Consider the following 17538-nt stretch of genomic DNA (forward strand, 5'->3'; position numbering starts at 1 on the left):
TAAGTGTATATCCACAACAAAAAGCAGTCATTTATAAATTCCTCATGTTGTGAGCATCAAGTCCACATTAAGATACGTGTGGAGTTTATCATAGTTCAAATAGGTCAAACAACCACTCCACCAACATGCTGGTGTCCTGTTGATAAACCCTCACCCTTGGCGTTGGTCTGGGATGGTCTGTGATTAATCAAGCCAAACAATTTGATTTGAAAAATGAAAAATTCCGCATTGTGCATGTGTCACTCAAACTCAGTAGATATTGTCCTTCTGGATGTTATCTGTAGTTTACATAAATTGAGCATGAATCTCTAAACACACACAGGCAGCTCTTCCCTTTAACAAAATGGCTGTTCCTACCCCTGGAGCTCAGGGGGTGATTTGGACAGAGGCAGGCTGTCATAGCATGACTAATGATGGATGATTGCAGTTTAATTACACTCCGAGGGTATCACTTATCTGTGGCTGGCTGGATATGAATCAAGCTTTTCAATACCACACATGGTCGGTGGAATTATGGCAATATACTGCGTCTTTGTAATTTTTCAATTCGATTTTTTGTATGTGTTAGTGAAGGACTGTACTCTCACTATCCCTTTATCCCTTAGTTTTTTGTCTTTATTCTTTGTCCATTGTTTTAGCAGCAGATTATGGCCATTAATCTGGGGAGGGTCTCATTTTAATCTAAATCCTAAATGGAGATGAAAGGCGGACGGAGGTTGAACCAGTACAAAAACATCCCTCTGAAAATTAATGCCAGTGGAAATCTGCTTACTTTGGACTTACATCCCCCCGCCTCCGTATGGGCTGGGGGGGGGATTGCCTGTGGAGTCGGTCCATATGGCAGAACAGTTGGCACATGTATATGTTTGTAGGTCTTCATGGTGCTCCATGTAATTTGCTGGGACATCATTAACAGCGTCCTCTCAGTAGAGGGTGTTTTCTTTTTTGTCTCTCACACCCTGAGTGGCTGCCTCCTTATGTGAGGGGTGACATGTATGCGCACAGCTAAATGTGCAGTTAGAGTGTGTGTGTGGATTTGGTGCCTCGGGCGGACCACTGGAGAGTGATGAGCTGTGTGTGACTGCATGACAGGATGCTGACGAGGTTGACTGAGTTTCAGTGTATGGTCACACGCCAGTTGGAAGATCCCACCCACTCACTCACTCACTCATCTTTCTCTCTTCCCTCTCTTTTATAGGTTTTAATCCATCCTCTGTGGCTGCACAGGAGTTGAGTAAACATCCTGCAGAGCCCAGAGCAAAAATGAGATTTTATTTTTTTGGAGTAGGAGGAGGAGGAGGAAGAGGAGGGGGGAGTTGAGAGGGTTTGGTGACACTGAGGGTGAGACAGAGAAAGAGAGAGAGCTAGAGAGAGGTGCCTGTGTGTTTGTTTCACCTCCTAATCAGTTTTCCTGGGGGATCTATCATCGACTGCAGCAGAGGAGAAGGCAGTGCAGAAGAATAAGAAGATAGAACAATTCAGCCCCGGTGAAAATCTGCTCCCATCAGGAATTTGAGCCTCATACAAGTAAGAGATTCCTTTTGAGTCAGTCTTTCTATTGATGGTTGTAGAGCTCACAAGTTATGGATTCAAAAAAAATAACGGAGCATTTCATTTGTGCTCTTATCAAGTCATTTTGATATGAAGTCAGATAAATACAGTAATTCTTTTTGAATGTATGAAACAACTATATTACATCCCTCCAATGCCATTTCACTTATTAGATCTGTCATACAGCATCACTGACATGTAATTAGATTTAGTGCTCGTTTTCCCAAAATGTTAATGCTTGGTAGAATTGCGCAAGAGGGCTGAAACTGTATTAGTCACACAAAATGTCTTTTTAACAGCCTGCAGGAACTTCACACAGTACAGAGTGAATGAACATTTAATCCTCTATAGTAAAATTGTGCCTTATCCTCCTCTCTCATGCAGCCATCTACATGTGTTTTAACATATTCACCTTGCAAACCAGAGTTGCTGTCTGTGCCCTGCTTCATATGCATGAGCGCAGCATCTTCTTTCATGTTGCTGCCTCACAGAGATAGCAACATCTCTCTGTGTGTTATGTATTTCAGCCGGTGGAAGAATTGTAACTGAGCACTACTCAATATTTGATTCATTATGATTTCTAATGTGGGTCCCTCTTTATTTGGAGCAACTGTCTGTCAAAGCAAGTGTAGTAACAGAGATAATTCTGTCCATTTACATACAGAAATGAGGACTCAATGCATGCAACACATGTAATCGATCCAAAAGTGGAACGCACAGATAGACATGGGGGCTTTGGTGACTTGTCCTGAGAGAATCTCCTCCTGCCCCAGTTTCCATCTCTGAAAAGACACTGTGCTAAAAAACTGAGAACAGCAGCTGGAAAATGGACGCGTGGAAACACACGTGCTTGACGCAACGGCTCTCTCCCCTGGCCCCTGTGCAAACGAGCTACCGCACAAATTTCACAGTTCACAGGCTTTAATGAGCTGCTGCAGCCTGTCCATCATACTGACTGGAGAGCACCTTACAGCAGACCTATAGCAGTCAGACAGTGACACGACACCAGGCATCTGCAGGATGTTAAGATCGTTTGTACTAAATTGCTCGAAGGTTATTTGGGGCACATCTGTGATTTCACAATTGCTCAGAGTTAGAGTAGTTTTAATGAGGAAGAAACATGCTGCTTTTGTGCTGAAATGCTACAGTGCAGAGAAATAAAGCAGATAATTCTTTAAACTACGATATCACTGAGGAAACTATAGGAGATTATCGCAATAACAAATCCAAAGATGGATGAAAATTACATGCAAACAGTGGAAGAATGGACATGCACTGATTCTCAGGGTAAAAGAAGAGGACCATTGTGCACACACTGCAGAGACTCACCATCAGTTTACAAGAGGGAAGGTGACAGCTAATCAAACACAAATGCAGCCTGACCCAGCCCGGTACTATGGCCTGTGTGCAGCAGCCTGGATCGAATAGCTCTTGGGCAGCTAAAGAAATATGACCATACATCACCTGCTGCTGATTCCTACTTAAACCTCCCCCATTTCTGCCCAAAAGCTGTTTGAAGATTTCCCTCGAGCTGCAAGGAGCTCGCTTGCTCAGCGGTTTAAATTAAAGGTGTCCACTTCAGCAAGGGGTGTTTTAAAAAGTTACCTTAAGTTCAAATTGCTGCTGACAGGTGCAACAGTGACCCCTTCCTTGAGAAGCGCAGGAGGAGATTGAGGTTGTGGTTGCCGGGAGACTGCTGTAGGTGGGTTATGAAATGCACAGGGAAGGCAGAAGCCAGTCACTCGGCTGGGAGCACATCGAGTTGTGTAATGCTAAATGTCAGTTAAGGGCAAGGAAAGAGGGGAGGGGGAGTGAAAAGAGCAGGAAGGTGAATAAAAAGCAGGGACAGATGTTACCAGATGTTGTCTCCATCACTGGTATTACAGTCCCAGTCGTCTAACTTGCCCTCTTTTATCTCTAGGTGACAGAAATGGATGCTCCTCTCTCCACCCCATGCCACATTCAGATTTGCGAGGTCACCTGTGACTCCTTCCGCATCATGTGGGACATGACCTCGGAGGACACTGCCAGAGCCACACACTTCTTCATCGACCTGAGCCGCAAAGAGAGCAAGGATCCCAACCGCTTCAAACACAGGGTCTGACCCACTAAAACAGCTACAAATGCAGTCTGCTCCCTGCTGTGTTGTCTGTGCTCATTTTCCAAATTCACATCAATCGCATGTGATTGGCTGAGGAGTCCACCCTGTACTTTATTCCACTTTAAAATAAAGCCTAAGGGTTCAGTGTGTAAGATTTAGGTGAAAGGAATCTAACCCAGAATTCAAATATAAAATAATCCTAGTGATTTAAATTGTACAAATTGCTGTTTGCTTTAACCTAGAATGGGCCCTTTATATTTAAATACTTTACATAAGGGTTGGGTCCTCTCTACGGAGGCAGCCATGTTTTTTACACAACCTTAGACTGGACAAATTAAACACGTTTTGAATTTTTATGACGTATGAAGGCTCTCCAACATGTTTGGAAGGGGAGGGTATGAGGGAGCTGCAAAATGAAACTTCACCTTAAGATATCTTAAATTAAATCCAAATCTAAATTCTACACACTGAACCTTTAAATTAGACAGGACTATTTGTATTTTTATTCATTTCTGCTTGGATTAACAGTTTTACTGCTTCATAGAAAACAGTGGTTGCACCCTTTCAGTCACTTTCAATACAGGCACAAAATGAAAATGAGTGCAGTCAACAGCTTCAGGCCAGTGACTCAGTTGTACATTGTTTCCTCGGAGTGGACAAAAGCTGACGAATACAGCTGCAGCACAAAACAGTTTCATGTTAATTACTCTCTATGCACATCACTAAGTTCAGTAAGAAAGGTGGAAAAGAGACAATCTGAAACAGATAGTTTATCTTCTTTTTTAAATAAATGTGTTTCTCTGGGGACTATCAATCTCAAGCACTGAGAGGAGATGCTTTGTATCGAGTTTTGCTGCCGGCTACTTTTTAGCTGCAGTCTTTGGATCTGCTGATGAACTGAACCTCTTACATGAACCACACATATTTTCCAATTACCATACAGATGTCTACCTATTTATAGCCCTGCTAGCAGCTATGCCTAATAATAGCTCTGGGGATTGCGAAGTCAGTCAGTTTACTCCAATAAGATAACAACTACTGGAGGATTGAGATGAAATTGCATATACTTGACCCCAGCAGATGAATCCTACTGACGGCAGTAATCCTCTGACTTTATTGAACCACCATTAAGTTGACATTTAGTGAAATTGTTTGTATTCTTGGGTGTTGGACTGCCATGACATTTAAACACTGTTATCCCTCTGGATGAATTAGTCACTGTGGTGATTCTCTGATTCGTCATTTTCTATCTATCATGATTAATCAATTATAACTGCTTATCACCAGCATGCTAGCATTTTCATTATGCGCATGTAAGGATGCTTCGGTTAACATTTAGGTCAAAGCACCACTGTGCCAAAGTAGCTATAGCGTGCCAAACACATTTTACATAATTTTGGTAAAGGAAAGGCTCTATGCACTTTGATGTTAGTGATGCATTTAGTATTTCAGTGAAATATTTGATACAGCTCCTGTAGCTGAATGGTAATTTATTTCAGATGCACAACACTGACTGTAATTATGGCATTATGATTAGAATCAACAGCTGAAAACTGCTTTTGTGAAGTCAAGGCAGGTGTAGGACTGAGTGAGCTGTTCCTGAATGGATGATAGTCTCTCTCTCTCTCTCTCTCTCTCTCTCTGATATACAAAGTGGCACAAACAAACTTACATCAGAGATGTTACCATGGATATATGGGCCTCTGAGCCTGTTGTAATTAGCTGCGCTTCTAAGAGGCCTTGGTCAAAACAAAGCCGCTGATTTGATTAGATGTATCCTAGTTACTGCAGCTTGGGCTTGAAGTGGAATATCAGGCTAATTAGGCAAAGTTTATGGATGGGAATAGTTGAATTAAAAGTTGCATTTACATTTGCTTTGAAATGTAAATTAAAACCACTGCAGTATGTTAAACCCTTCCACCCTGTCCCTGGTGTCAAGTCTTTTCTTGCTTTTTGCTCCAGGATGTGCCAACCAAGCTTGTGGCCAAGGCCGTGCCTCTCCCCATGGCGGTGAGGGGACACTGGTTCCTCAGCCCGCGGACAGAGTACTGCGTTGCTGTTCAAACTGCTGTCAGACAGGCAGACGGTGACTACCTGGTGTCAGAGTGGAGCCAGGTGGTGGAGTTCTGCACTGGAGGTAAGACACAGCATGTGTGACAGCTAAGGTAACCCTGATGTAAGGTATGCAGCAGGATATGAGAGCAATACAAGATAAGGACAAAGTAGTGCAGTGCACAGAAATGGCATAATAACAATCCTGTCTGAGTACTGGTGGTCATTAGCATTTGAAGTGGTGCAGACTTGATGTGATTACACAGTTCTTACCCACTTTGCAGACTATGCCATGGAACACTTGCAGCAACTTCTTGACAAGGCAAAAGGCTCCGCAGGGAGGCTGCTGAAATTCTCCGTATTTTATCGCAACCAGCACGCAGACTACTTTGACTACGTCAGGTCAGTGCTGCATCCTTTTCTCTCTATTGTAAAACTAAAGTCATGCCTCCAGTAATTAAGCATAATGCTGTTTTCCTCTTCACATCTTGGATTAGGAGGGAATGTGGAGGACTGATGCGTCCAGCTCTGAAAGACAACAGTGGAAGTCATGGTTCTCCCATTAATGCCAAACTACAGGGAGTCTTCTTCAGCTGCAACACGGAGTTTGACACAGGTCTCCCTCCCAAAGACTCCCCGTATGGCCCGCTGCGTTACCAGATCCCAGCTGGAAACCTGCTGAACCCTGACATCTGTCTGTACTTTGCAGACTTCTACTGTATGTACACTGCCTACCATTACGTGGTGTTGGTGCTAGCCCCTGTTGGCTCAGAGGGAGATACCTTCTGTCGCACCCGCCTCCCCATGCTGGACTTGGCTTCCAACCCCTTCCTGACATACACTGCCCCCAAGAGTGCAGGGGAAGAGCCTCTGTTCTGCCACTCCAGCGATGTCATCCTTGAGGTGCTTTTCACCGAGCCGGTCCATTTGGATCAGGGCAGCGTGGAGCAGATCAGCGGACATCACCAGCTGATGAGTCTGACTACAGCCAATGCCAAGAAAGACCCAAGCTGCAAAGTGTGCAACATTAGCGTGGGACGCTGAGCAGGATTTGAGAAAGAGCTGGGAGTGTGTGAGCCTACATTGCTGAAAGACAGAGTTTTGCACAGGACGAAATGGCCGAGTTCATTGTGTGTAGGTTAGAAAACAGAGGAAACAGCCCACCTCTCGGGGTGTGTGCATGCTGCTTTCCTTCTTCCCACCTACCTGGACTAGAATAGTGAGTATTAGACTTACAGTTTGTATCACAGGAATTTATCATGATCACAAATGGAAACAGAAAAAAGTCCACCTGTGACTGCTGAACAAAACATAACTGAAAACATAACAGGCTTCAGAATAATGGAGACCATCTGTGATCCTTGTTTGTTGAAAGTCATCTCTCCTCCCTGGTGTTTTTATGGCATTTCCTACATTTCTTTCCTCAAAATGTGTTTGATTTTATTTTTCATTTTATGCTGGAAGACTTGTTTCATTTATTTTCAATTATTTCTGTTTGATACAGCCCACAAGTTCAAATGCACAAGTGTGTGCCCCATTTATAAGAAAGTGGCTTTAAACAGAGATCATAAAAAACATTTGACTACTGCTGCTTCTTGTGATGCTCAGTGAAGTCATTGCCAGACATTTTTTGTCTTTTAAAAAGCCTTATTGTCAAATAGCTCAACATTAACTACTTGAATCCTTCCATAAAAGCTAATCGAAGAATTAAAAAAGACAACTTAATTGTGCTCCTGCCCTACAATTAGCTGGCAACCTGTCAAGGGTGTACCCCGCCTCTTCGCCAACGTTTTAAACAACAAACTAAAATTGGAGTGTAATGTCTAAATGTTGCAGTGTCACAGTGAAAGTTCATTTTGTTGTGGTTTTAAACACCATAGAAAAAGGTAATGGTGACGATGGTAAAGCAGAGTTTCCTGCCATCGTCTCTGATGATCAGCCTCAGTTCTATAAACAGGACCAAACTAAGATTAGCTTCTCTCATGTTTCTGTTTGTCTGTCCACAGTAATCTTTGACCTATGTGGCAATCCCAACATCCCAAAAATGTGAAAGGGATCCCCTCCCTCGTGCACATGGGCTGATGAGTGGCCAACATGTAGCAAACGACAATAGAGTGCCCGAAGAACAAGGTCACCTATTTGTGGATGAAATGTGAGAGAGAGCCGGGAAAGAAAATTGAGTGACACAAAAGTGAGACGTTTTTTTAAGTTTATGAAAATATAAGTTTCAATTCAGAGTGATGCAAAATATAATAAAAACTATCCACCTCATTTTGATCCAGCACAGATGTATGTATGATAAAAACAAGGATCCTTTTCTATGTTCAGTTAGTCATGCCCTTTCACTTACACTCTTCCCACAACAGAGATGTGAGCTCACACACACTGCAATGCTGTAATTCTGTCCATCGTTATTGTCCCAAAAAGGTTTGCTCTGCCCTCCAGGTAAATAATGTAAACAGAACTCTATCTTCCTTTTGGCATCCAGCACTTTAGGAATGGCAATGTCAAATTCAAAAATGTCCGTCTGTGGTCCTCCGAATCGTTTCTGCACGTATGTACAGGACATGTCTTTGTAGCTCTGCCAGGAGTCAAAGGTGATGCGCACACGCACGTCCTTCTGGAAGCTGAGGTTCCTGACTCGAACGGTACCTTGGAGGGCTTGTTCTGTCACGCTGCAGTTGTCCAGGGTAACCATGCTCTCTGCTAGCTTGGCGCGGAAGGCCTGGAAATCTGCAGAGGGTTGTGGGAAGTCTAGCTTGAGCCGTGTTCCTGGGCAGCACGTGCTGACGGTGCAGCTATAGCTGTTCGCTGTCATGCTTCCCATGTCCGGCAGTGACGGCAGTAGGTTGAGGTCGGACTGCTCCTCTTCATCGGAAAACTCACGCACCGCCGTCAGGGACAATCCTCTTGAGTCAGCGAAAATCACATGTTTATTCTTAATTGGGATCAAAAAATCATCGTCCAAGTCGTCGTCCAGGAAGGACCAGAGGGGGTGTGCTGGGTTAGCTTGACTCAGGATGTCAGAGGGCAGCTGATCTGACACCTGGGCACGGAGGCACGGCCGCTGAGGTTTAAGGATGGGAACCCAAACGTGAGGACACAGTTGTTTACGCTGGTTCAAGCACAGCCTGACGGCGATCTCCACAAGTCCGGCTGACTGGGCCATTGACCCAAAGCCAACCACTGGCAGGACACTTGCAAAGGACAAAAACACTGGTTTCAATAAAGACTGTAGCCCTGCAAGTGTGATTAAGCTTCTGTAACTGTGCTGTTAAATTTATTGCAGAATTTTGATAATGATTACAAGCCACCCTTACTCAAACAAATTGAAAAAATGATGCAAGATAATACAGCTGGCACACTGATGGCTTACTTTGTATCCGAGATCTCCATGCTGGTGGTGTGAGGCTGAATTACGGACATATTATCCTCAATGTTTGTGTGGTATTCTAGCGTGGTGGCAATTTCTGTGAATCGAGCACAAAGTCAAACACTTGTCTTTCTGTAAGTTTAGTTCAGCATCTGCAGTTAGACTCACTGTACAATCACCGGAATGACATGTACAATGAAAACACCAGAAAACAGATCAACAGTATATTAACTAATCAAAATCCCTGTTGTGACACATTGAAACAGTCTCACTTAACTGAAACTTACTTACACACGAGCAGCAGGTGGTCGTCTGTCCTCTCACTCATCCCCACAGGAGAGTCTGGCACAGTGTCCTATATACACTACCTCACTTATGTCATGTTGCTGGCTCCTCCCCTTCACTCCCCTGACCAATCAGCTGAACGTAGAGGTTTTGTGCTCATCCTGTTTCAGCTCAGCATGTTGTGATTTTAATGATTTTAGCTCATGCACAGCAGCAGTCCTTGTTTTTAAGATTTTTGTTTGTGAAGATTTACGTGAACTTTTTGGACAGTCACCTCAGATGTGTCATCCACTGCGATAAAACCACATATAGGTGTACTGTATCGAGCATGTCGTCTACATGTAATTCTACCCTGTGGAAACTATCCTAGTCATTCTGGGCTCTATTCTCAGACATGTCAATAGACACAGATCCAAGTTCTCTGCTGGTTGGCTTGTGTCCTGAAGGGATCGCTGACCCGCAATCCATAAACATGTGTGACGCATAAGGAAGAGCCGGATTACAAATGAGCCTCAGCATGCCAGTCAGCTAACGGAGGAAGCTATTCAAGAATCCAGCCAAGTACGTGCACACATATCAAGTAACGTGAAACGCACTTTATATTTGCAAAGATGTATTAGGACACCAAATTCAAGGACATTTTAATGATTTAAACCTAAGACTTTGTATGAAAGAGGTTATTTGTCAAGATTTGACCTTCTACCATTACACAAAGACAACTAGAGATGTTAAAGAGGTTGAATAATGAAGTTGGTTGCTGTGCTGGATAAATAATAAAATGAAAAACTCATATCCATTCAATGATATTTTTAAGGTTTTATTCTTTTAAATCTACATCTTTAACCATTTTCAAGGTCAATGTGAACAGTGCTTTCAATTCCCAGCATTTTAATACAAATGTGCTCTAAATACCTTGTCTCTGAACAACAGAGTAATAAGATTTGATATTAGCTAGATCTGCAAATCAAGATGATGACTGACGCTGTTCAGTTCACTGCAGGCAAAAAATAGGCACAGACTGCTCCCTCTGAATTCCTTACATAACAAAGCTATTAAAACAATCTCAGAGAAGACAATGTTCCACACATCCTCTCAGGGAGAGACTACAGAGACACAATCTAAAGATTCTTCAATGTTATGAAGCAGAGCGGCGCTGAAAAGCAGATAAAATTGGATCCGGTAGTCAAGGTAAAGAGATGCACAGTTAGGAAAGGAACACAATTATTTATAATGATAGTTTACACAAGTGTGAATATCAGCTCAATGGAAATAATCTTTCAAATATACACGCAAATTAATATCTGCACCAGGAAGTGACAGGCAATGTGATGCCAAGATGAAATTTCACCTTCAAGTCATTTGATGTGTCCTGATATTGAGCAACAAAGGAAAAAGTCCAATCATGCAAATCATCTGCATGTAGAATAAAAGGAATGATGACGTAGCAGATTTGATAGAGTCTTTACAGGTCTCATAAACCCCAATACACCAAAATGCATTATACTGTGGGAATCTAACTGAACTTATGTTATGTCATGATTTTAAAAAAAGTCCATGAATAACACCACAGCACTGCAAAAGCTGGTTTGGTGAACTGGGTTCTTTCCCAGCCTTCACTTCTCATTAGTGGTGATCTTATATTTAGGGAATATTTTCCACTGGGTTACATCTCCTGAAGCCATGGTGCCACTACTTGGGTGTTTTCAAGGACGTGTTTGCTGATGTGATCTCTGCAGGTTCACGATCACCTGGAGCCATCCACACCAACACAGACCTGGAACAAAAAATCTCTGTGTGATGGTTGGATTTCATTGTAAACTGCGGTTTAGTTAAAAGTACAGTCTATACTTATCTTCTTATTTTTGGCAATTAATTGAATTTATGTATGTATTTGTACATCTCAGACTGTTTAACAGATTTATCCTTTTTTGTGTTTTATTTATCTATTCAATGATTTACTTTCTCAGAATTGTTTTCACATATATTTTTTATCTTTATCACATCTCTTTTAGCATTTTATCATTTTATCAGCCTTTGTTGTTTTTCTCATTTCAAATGAGATTTACAAAAACATTTCCTCGGTTCTTGTTAATATTGTCTTGCTCTGTGCATTTAAAACTGGTCACTACAGTAAACGATGAAGTAACTACATCAACTTAAATATCCCCTTTGCTCACACTAAAATGAAGGGTAAACACACATTTTAAGTGAAATGAGCTGCAATCTGTCCCACAACTGCAGTCTTACATTCCTCTTAGAGATTTTATATCTTTGTTATCTGGTGGTTTTCATGTTTCTTGTAATTGTTATAACTAAGTTCTTGTTGTGCTACTTTTATTGATCAACTGTTTGTTGTGTTGAATTTATTTGCTGATTGTAATTGTCTCTTATTCCCAGGTCTCTCTTGAAAAAGAGGGTATATGATTATTGTGTAAAGCACTGTGTTATATTGTCTGTATGAAAAGCACTACATAAATAAAGTCTGACTGCTAAGTTATGTGAAATGACAAGTCTGACATACTGTAAACATTCTTAAAAAAAGGTTCTTTCATACTCTGTTGCCAAGAGACAATGAACGCTGCAAAAACAAGTGAGAGCTAAAAATACATCCAGATGTCACAGCAAAGCAGTAGCTTATGTAAGATCTGCAGAAATGAATTAGCAGATGTCTGTACAAGAGGGTGTGAGGGCTGTGTTGAGATAATGAGAGAGAATACACAGTAACACTTGCCATTACTTACCTTCACATTCAAATCAACTGCACAGCTCCACTCGAAACTAGTGGTGCTATAGTTCGATACCGCATCAGGTGCTGAGAGCCTTCTTCAAGATCCACGACATACTCTCTAATAGAGGAGATGCAGCAGAGACAATATCAGTTGTTTTAGTATCTATGCACAAGCATTGTACTGCACTGAATGTGAAAGGGTAACACTGCCACCTACTGAAATTTCAAAACAGTGACAAGGACTGAAGTGACTAAAGTACCTCTGATCGTCTGTTTCAGGCTCGACCATGATGTTCTCCTGTCTCTCTTTCACCCGCAGAAACACAAAGGAGTCCAAGCAGGGCTGAGGCACTGGGGTTACATAAGAATACATGGGACTGAATGTCACAGTGAAAATATCAAAGCATATGCCACCATCTGTCAGTGTATGCATATAGCATTTAGGTATTAGGTATTATTTAGGAACAAATAGTGATAGATCAGTAAAATGTGTTCAAACTAAGGGTGATTTTTACCTGCTTTGATCATATCCACTGTCTGTAAGTTGGGGGGCATGCGCTTCAGTGCTACAGCCTTCAGATAGGTTTCTGTGTTTGCATAATACCTGTATGACAGATAAGAGTTTTAAATCTCAGGTTACATCACATGCAGTTTTGAATGTTCATTTAAAAAAAAAAGAAACTATCTACATCCTGACAATCTTTTTAGCTCCATATCATAAATAATCTCCATACAAACACACAGATCACATGACCATTAAAATACACTGGTCCTGCATATTTTGGTGTAGACAGGAAGCAGATTGTTGCTTAGTTGCTGAAAATAATATGAATGAGAAACATTGTTTATTTTTCTAGGACAGTGTTAGCATCATTTTGTAGCCTGATGACTGATATGATCCAATCCAGCGAATGTGTGTCATCATTTCCAAACATCTCAGTTCCTGCCCATCATGACTAAAATGCAGAACCAGCATTTTAAAGTAAAACTGGGCCAGCAGCTTTTCCAAATGTCTCTGTTTCCTCTGAGTAACAGGAATGGCAGGTGTAAGTAGCGCACTGGTGCATTTTAAAGCATGTGGTAATGTGGATGAAGCCAGAGGTAACAGCAGAAACTTACACAAACAGCTCTGACATTGTTCTGCTATACTCACTCTTTGGCAAAGGCAAACTCTTCGGGCGAAAGCAAAGAGGGATCTCCCTCGCCTCGAGACTTTTCTCTCTCCAGGACATGAGGGAAAAACTTCTCAATCTTGACATGAGAAAGCATAGGAAAAAAATCCTGTCAACAAGCACTGAGGGAGATGAGTTTAATTTTGCTCGCTGTATTGTTGATGTGACCGACCTTCTGCAGACGAGAGCGCAGGTAGCTGCTCAGAACGAAGCGGATTCTATCTATCTCCATGCGATGGATACTGGCCTTCGCGTCCCCTTTCTTCACCCGCTGCAAGTTGGCTTCCTATTGACATGGAGATCATCACAACACTGTCTATTTTATTCATGATGACTTCCAATGAACAGATAAGCAAAAACAATCACTTGTTAAATGATTTGATTATTATTATTAATAATAATTAATAAAGAAGTAATTCCGACTTCGGTCTCCACGGCTGGATCTGTACAATTAATAGCAATAGTAGTCAGTAAACTAAAATGATTTAAGAGAAGAGGAGAAATATGAGAGCAGACGTTTCACAGTTGCAGAGTGAGTGTGAGAAGAGGAACTGAAATTGGAAATGTGAGCAAAAGCTGGGTATATCTGAGAGACGCGCAGGGCTTTGAGGGCAAGTGTTACAGACTGTGAAGGTGAGATCAATAAGTCAAACTGAAAGACCGCACGCTGAAATAAAGATATGAAAAAGAAAACAAATCAGATCTGACTGTGTCCTTCCCTGGCCCTGATCCCTCTATCAGGTTAGTGCAGACTGATTTTACTACTCCTACGAAATACAGCTGACAAACGAACAGACAGAACTGAAAATAAAGTGGAATGTGACTAAGTTCATTATATCCAGGGATGCACTGTGCCTAAGATACATATTGAAGTAGATCATCAAAGTACTTTAATTTCAGTAAGTACAGCGTCCACAACATACATATTTTAAACATATCATTTGTCTGAGTACATCAATCTCCGGTGTGTATACTTGTGGAAAGTTTACAACACAGCAGCTCTTTCAAATCATGTTTACAATGTAGTATTAATACTTTTATTGACTGAAAGGAAGTGAATACTTTGTCCACCACTGCAGCTTCGTCTGCTGTGATGTCGGTGTCGTTAGATGGAGCTGTGGTCCACACTGTGTCTACACGTAGGACGAGAGTTTGTGAACATACAGAGACGATCAGAAGCTCCAGTTACCATGTGAGTGAGCTGCTCCATCACACACTCCACCACCTCCGACCGGTTCTCCAGCAGCTCCGGGGAGAACTTCTCATTCAGCCAGGCCTGCGACAAGTTGAGACGGGAGCATGAGAGAGTGAGGAGACGGTGGACACGCTAACCGGAGACAGGAGAGTGTGTCTGCGGCTCCACCATGTTCACATCAGCTCACCTCCTCCAGTTTGGCGATCAGCTCCGCCGGGGTCATCACATCCTCCTGACCGTCGTCGTGGCTGCCGTCGTCTGACAGAGCGTCCGACATCGTTCACCGAGTAAAACACAGCACACAGAGCTCAGCGGAAACCAAACATGTGCATCTACATTAAAGCTGAAGTTTCACAGCCCTGGAACCGACTGAGCGCGAATAGTTCAGTTAAGAAACACAAGTCACGAGGCGACGTGTTTGTCTCCGGGCTGCTTGTGTGTTGGCGCCTCTCTGACCGTAATCTCGCGATATTTGGCGCTACACACATGTTCCCTGCGCTGAGTCTTGAAGGCGAGATGTCCCAGAGGTTGTACGATCAGTGTGTACAACCAACGCCTTATACAATTACATTACTGTGTTTATATATATTAAGGCTAGAGTTTTTATCATGGTTGATGTAGTGTTAGGCCTTTTCCACAGCAGGAGGCGACATTTTAACACTGTCAAGGTAAAGCAGCACTTCCTGATCGTCTGAATGTAGGCGCATGATGTTAACCTATAGTGCAATGAACACAACCAAAGCAAGTATATACATTTATTTTATTTTTTAATCGTGTGCACACAAGGTATCAACAATTCCTCGGTTTACGATTACTGACCTGGATTAGTAACACAAAGTAATATACAGTTACTAAGTTAATGTGCAACTAAGAAGACTTTACATCACATCCTCAGGTGTCACACTGAAAAACTATGTCCCTCTGTTTTCTGCTGTTAAAAGCATGGTGTGCTATTCATGCTCCCTCTGCATTTTTCATCTCATCAGGGGCCTGTTGCACAAAACTAGGATTAAGACATCCAGGATAAATGACTGAGTTCAACAGTCATTTATCTAAAATGATTGAAATTAATTAAACAAAAGTTTAAATAATGACAGTGGGTCTAGTTGAATGTGATAACAATGTGTAGTGGGCAGTGGAATAACTATTGGTTTTTATGTGTGGTGACTGCTGACTGGGATAAGGGATGAGATCAAATAGATCCTGGAATTTAGCCTGGTCTGGAGCAGGCTGGCTCCACAGAATAAATCTCCATGGTAACTTATGTAATAACATATCCCACTTTCCACTATCCCGCTTTTGTGCAGCCGGATCAGGATAAGTTGAGCCGGGATAACCAAGATATCCCGGCTTAATCCATTATCCTAGTTTTGTGCAACGGGCCCCAGGGGTCCGTTCCATAAAGCAAGCTCAGAAAAGCGGCGCTCAATGTGAAACACCTGACTTGAATAAGCCAAACAAATGAGATGAGGTTAAAGCGGTTTCACAAAGGCTGAGCCACGTCCACGCAATCGAACTAATTCAAGACAGGTTCAGATAGTCAGAGTAATTCCGTGTGCACGCCATTCAGCTCATGAGGTCGAACAAAGATCAACCGGATACACAATGGCAAAATGTAATACGAAAGAGCGAGCGGCAATGTTCACTTCCTCATAGCAGGCACTTATGAGGAATTTAAACATATAATAACGAAAAGAGGTAACACATCGGTCTCCTGCAGGCCACACTGTATGCGCACATTATGCGCGATAAAGGTCAAATGAGACACGTTTGTCCCCGGTTCCTTTCCTAACATGAAAAGTAAAAATGTTTCATTTTATAATGAATGCTTGACCTTACCTACGACTCCATAAAAGGCCTCTTTGGTGGCACGAATTCCCCTGTGGCTGGGGAAAGTTATAAATACATTGCGAAGACTTTTTAAAGCCAAGTAGACTACGCAGCACTGTTGCTTTGCTAATAATTTTCAGCATCCTCAACTGTGTACAAAAATGTGCCACTGGCAAAAAAGAATCTGTATCTCTCATATAAATGATTCTCTGGAAAAGCCAACGGATCAGCCCTGTCTCCTTAGAGCTCCCGTTGCAGTGCCCTGCGTAGAGCAGCTCCCTCATCCACAACCTCCTCAATGAGGGGACATGCCATGACTACCAGACACATGGCATGGATAGGGGTTGTTTATATTGGCTGGACCTTAATTAGTTACAACAAAAAGGGAAACACCCCTAAACACGTCTTCGTTTACTTTTTTAGGCATTTTTTAATCGTAATATTTAATATTTTAAATGTAACCACTACATAACCTTTAAAACAGCGTTTCGTGATGTATTTCATTTATTATTTTATTGATGGTGATTAATGAAGTCATATAATATAGTTAATCATATATTTTCTTTCAAGTGTCATGGTTAAGAGGCAACTCAGGCTAAGTCTGGCGATTAGCCTGGTCCGGACCAGGTTAGTTTGCCAGCATAAGTCACCGTGGTAACTGAGTTTGAATTATGCTGATCTTATTTTATGGAACCGCATCCGCTGGAAAATAAACCAGACTAACGAAATAAACCTGGTTTATTTGGTAATCCTGGTAAACAATAACTTGATTCCTATTGTGCTTTTCAAAGTCATAGTCATCTTTTTTGTCAATTTCTGCAATACATACACAGACATATTGAGGAAGTGAAATTTCTCAGACTTTTGGTCTCCTCATCAACACAGATTTAAGTAAAAAACAGTCAACACTGAATAAAAAGACAACTTTTAATATGAGAAAATATGAGAAAAATATTATAAGGAGAAAAGGTATAAAAAGGTATTAATCCAGTGTACTGACCCTTTAGTACCAACTGCAACCAAATAAAGGCTAACAAATCATTTATAATGACACATATGAAAGTAAAAGATGGACTGAGACTAGGAATTCTTACAAGATTACAACCATCGATATAACAACTGATATTAAAACTGAAAATGTGTTCCATACAAAGAAGTAATTAAGTAAAACATGAGTCAGAACAAGACAAGACAAGACAAGACAAGACAAGACTCTTTATTCCCACCAGAGTCACTGAAACAGGTTTTATA

At 41.8% G+C, this 17538-nt stretch overlaps 3 protein-coding genes across 5 annotated transcripts; 1 reads left to right on the forward strand and 2 right to left on the reverse strand.

Annotated features, from left to right (window-relative positions):
* The first annotated feature begins 1389 nt into the window (after positions 1-1389).
* On the forward strand, positions 1390-6891 carry LOC109633863 (phytanoyl-CoA hydroxylase-interacting protein). The gene is made up of 5 exons (XM_020094013.2): positions 1390-1527; positions 3473-3649; positions 5615-5789; positions 5989-6106; positions 6202-6891. The coding sequence occupies exons 2-5, from the start codon at positions 3482-3484 to the stop codon at positions 6746-6748; spliced, it is 1008 nt and encodes a 335-aa protein (XP_019949572.1). The 5' UTR covers positions 1390-1527; positions 3473-3481; the 3' UTR covers positions 6749-6891.
* Positions 6892-7896: 1005 nt separating this feature from the next.
* On the reverse strand, positions 7897-9759 carry ppp1r3c2b (protein phosphatase 1 regulatory subunit 3C2, duplicate b). Of its 3 annotated transcripts, none has more exons than XM_020094014.2 (3): positions 9369-9759; positions 9081-9174; positions 7897-8901 (listed from the first exon to the last, which is right to left on the reverse strand). In XM_020094014.2, the coding sequence occupies exons 2-3, from the start codon at positions 9128-9130 to the stop codon at positions 8037-8039; spliced, it is 915 nt and encodes a 304-aa protein (XP_019949573.1). In that variant the 5' UTR covers positions 9131-9174; positions 9369-9759; the 3' UTR covers positions 7897-8036. The 3 variants fall into 3 exon arrangements, with proteins under 3 accessions (XP_019949573.1, XP_019949574.1, XP_019949575.1); XM_020094015.2 differs by having other exon boundaries at positions 9365-9497; XM_020094016.2 differs by lacking the exon at positions 9081-9174.
* A 404-nt stretch (positions 9760-10163) lies between these two features.
* Positions 10164-14927, reverse strand: gins4 (GINS complex subunit 4 (Sld5 homolog)). Its single transcript, XM_020094017.2, has 8 exons — positions 14645-14927; positions 14452-14538; positions 13435-13548; positions 13244-13341; positions 12606-12694; positions 12351-12441; positions 12104-12208; positions 10164-11136 (listed from the first exon to the last, which is right to left on the reverse strand). The coding sequence occupies exons 1-7, from the start codon at positions 14732-14734 to the stop codon at positions 12112-12114; spliced, it is 666 nt and encodes a 221-aa protein (XP_019949576.1). The 5' UTR covers positions 14735-14927; the 3' UTR covers positions 10164-11136; positions 12104-12111.
* Between the last annotated feature and the right edge of the window lie 2611 nt (positions 14928-17538).

This window comes from Paralichthys olivaceus, chromosome 4 (genome assembly GCF_024713975.1).
Source record: "Paralichthys olivaceus isolate ysfri-2021 chromosome 4, ASM2471397v2, whole genome shotgun sequence".
NCBI lineage: Eukaryota > Metazoa > Chordata > Actinopteri > Pleuronectiformes > Paralichthyidae > Paralichthys > Paralichthys olivaceus.